At 40.6% G+C, this 3,170-nt stretch overlaps 1 protein-coding gene across 1 annotated transcript in view; it reads left to right on the forward strand.

Moving 5' to 3' along the window:
* The window catches only part of map4k2 (mitogen-activated protein kinase kinase kinase kinase 2), a gene marked incomplete in the record, with an annotated part of 69,222 nt that overhangs the window by 54,717 nt on the left and 11,335 nt on the right, over positions 1-3,170 (forward strand). Inside the window, 3 exon segments of the mRNA XM_014021574.1 lie at positions 887-947; positions 1,020-1,143; positions 1,214-1,272. Coding sequence (XP_013877028.1) covers positions 887-947; positions 1,020-1,143; positions 1,214-1,272 — 244 coding nt within the window.

Genomic DNA, 3,170 nt, shown 5'->3' on the forward strand with positions numbered 1-3,170 from the left:
GTCTTTTATCATCACACAACAAACATATTTTGTGTTGTAGTCAACACAGATCCCTGCTTCAGGTCAGAAGTGGTTCTTTAAGACACAGAATCCTCATTCATAAGACAGCTTAGTCCAGGACTAACTGTCCTCCTCGGATCATTCAGAAAAAACACAGGAGCAGCAAGGGAGGTAAAAAGAGCCCACCTCTGAGCCACCAACAGAGGTACAACCTGCGTTTCTGCTGCTCAGAAAATGATAACGAACTGATGACATCAGTGAATGACCACAGGATTAACCAACAAACAGATTTATTACCAAGGGAATATTAAACATGACATGGAACAATAACTTTGTAGTGGTTTAATAAAATATTGAACCACAGGATCACTGAAATGAGTTCATAGTTTTTTTGTTTGATAGGAGGCAGATGTCAGTGAGCGACTGCAGGATTAATACACAGATGTCTTACTGAGGGAATATTAAAGGTGACACAGAACAGAAACTGTGTAGTTAGTTTCAAAAAATATATTGAACCATAAGTTTATTCAGTTTGAAGCCAGTCACAATAAATATGTTGTGCTCCACTTCAACTGAGCTGAGATCTGCTCCACGCCTCTTTGGTTCCTGCTGCTGGGTTCATTTATGAATGCATATGGCNAAATTTATTAGTTTGAAAATTAGTTTCACAAAATTGAAGCTGAATTTAATGATTTGAATCTGAATTAGTTTGCTTTAAAACTGCATTTTGTTCCATTAAAACTTCAGTTTGACTACTATCACTTTGTTTTTTAATTAACTTTCAGTTCTTTAATTCAGGTTTTTGTTTCCCACATCCTGTACTGGACAAAGCCAGAGTAATCAAACCCAGCGTTCAGTGGACTGGTTTGTGTTTGTGTGTCCACAGCTGTTACCTCAGAGGTGTACCTGGCTTTACGTCATGAACAACATGCTGATGTCTGTCTCAGGTACCAGGCTTCTGTCAGACATCACACTGTGTTTGTGTTAGCTGCTGCTTTAAGGACGTCTCCTCTGCACAGGCAAGTCGTCCCAGCTGTACTCCCACAGCCTGACAGCTCTGTTCGAACAGAGAGGACATCTGCACAAGAAGCACGGCAGCCTGTCTCTGAGCACCAGCCGCTTCACTGAGAAAATCATCCACAGGTTGGAAGCTCTCTGTTCCTCCTGCACAGCCAGGGCTGCTTCTCACTCACCATATTCTCTCCACCTACAGGAAGTTCGCCATGTCTGTGAAGATCCCTGACACTAAAGGCTGTAGGAGATGCAGCGTAGGTAAGTGTGTCAGAACAGAAGCTGGTTTTCTGCATGTGCTGCAGATTCTGTTTATTTCTGCATACCTCCCAGCTGTTAGACAGATGCTCCAAAATGTTTCAGATGATGCTCCAGAATACCTGCTTTTTGATTCATACTGCATCAGATCAGCCTGATGGTGCAGTTAACTGAAGAATATTTACCTTCAGCCTGTGCTGACTCTGCTGCCTGCCAAGCTGACCCATCTGTGGGTCATCAGTGTCAAACATCTACAGGCAGAGCTTAGAGACAGCCTCCAGCTTTCTGTGGAACAGACTCATGTTTCATTATTTACATGTCATTAAAATAAGGCTAATATTAATAATCAGCAGGTCGCAGAGTGTTGAATGAATTTAATGAGATTTGCTGAAGAATCTAAAGTCTGAAAAGAAGCTGAATGTTAACCAAAAGCTAAAAGTAGCTAAACACTAGCTAAAGCTAAAGTAATCAAAATGCTGGTTAAATGTACCAAAATGTTAGGAAATAGTGGAAAAGGCCAAACTAAAAACTAAAAGCACTAAAATGCTAKCTGGAGAGAACAAAGGTCTAGCCAAAAGTTAAAATGGCCGAAAGCTAGTTATAAGCTAACAGTAGCATTTTGGCTAATTAAAGTTTAAAGTAGCAAAAGACAGGCGAAACGCTAAAGTAAGAGAATGTTAGCTAAAAACTAGAAGCAGCATAAAAAGAGCACAACAGAGACTTGCAGTGACAGCCTGATAGCATCAGCTGTCTGCTCAGCTTCTTAGTGTTGTCACATTAAATCTAAGCTTTTCGATTCTTCTGACAGATAATATATATANTGCTCATATTGACTTTGCATTGACTTCCAAACATTTAGCAGTCTTTTCCACAGCCTAACACAGACCCCTGACCCTAAACCAGCCTTTAATGTAGACATATGATGTTTTMAAGTTTTTCCTTTTCACATTTAAATACTTCAGTTGAGATCTATAGAAAGTGGAATGTGCAGTGCTTTGGTCTGAATTCTTCATTGTTGTAACCCTACAAGCCCTTTTCTGAGGCATGTCTCAGTTCAACTCATTTTGAGGCTGTCTCTTTAAATCCAAATGGGGTGCTTCACACACCCCCCAGCTTCCAAACCGGTTCCTTCCAGTTTGATAGTAGAAATATGACTGTATTTCTGCAAAGAAACATTTTTATTTACAAATGAATTAAAAGATGTCAACAAGAGAACACCTGTCCATGTTGGAACCAGAGTCTGACCCAGAACCAGAGTCAGAGCCAGAACCAGAGTCTGACCCAGAACCAGAGAAGAAGGAAGATCAGCAAACTGTAGTCAGTAAGTCCAGACTTTATTTAGCAGTTGTGTCACAGATGGTTTGATGTAAAAGTTCAGAAAACATCATAAAAAAGAGAAAATTGATCAGGTTTAAAATCTGACTCAAACAGAATATAAAGACATCTCTGCAGCACCAGCAGGGACTAAACTCATCTTTTCTGCCTCCTACAGACTCCAAGTCCACAACTAAATGTATTTAACGGCAGAAAAAGTGGATTTTTCACGACATGTCCCCTTTAACATCTCTTTTAGTTTGATTMTTTTCCTGTCTTTTATCATCACACAACAAACATATTTTGTGTTGTAGTCAACACAGATCCCTGCTTCAGGTCAGAAGTGGTTCTTTAAGACACAGAATCCTCATTCATAAGACAGCTTAGTCCAGGACTAACTGTCCTCCTCGGATCATTCAGAAAAAACACAGGAGCAGCAAGGGAGGTAAAAAGAGCCCACCTCTGAGCCACCAACAGACGTAGTATCAGAGCCGGGCCGAGCCGCTTGTGAGAAAGCAACCTGCGTTTCTGCTGCTCAGAAAATGATAACGAACTGATGACATCAGTGAATGACCACAGGATTAACC

The sequence above is a fragment of the Austrofundulus limnaeus genome, unplaced genomic scaffold, assembly GCF_001266775.1.
Source record: "Austrofundulus limnaeus strain Quisiro unplaced genomic scaffold, Austrofundulus_limnaeus-1.0 Scaffold297, whole genome shotgun sequence".
Taxonomy (NCBI): domain Eukaryota; kingdom Metazoa; phylum Chordata; class Actinopteri; order Cyprinodontiformes; family Rivulidae; genus Austrofundulus; species Austrofundulus limnaeus.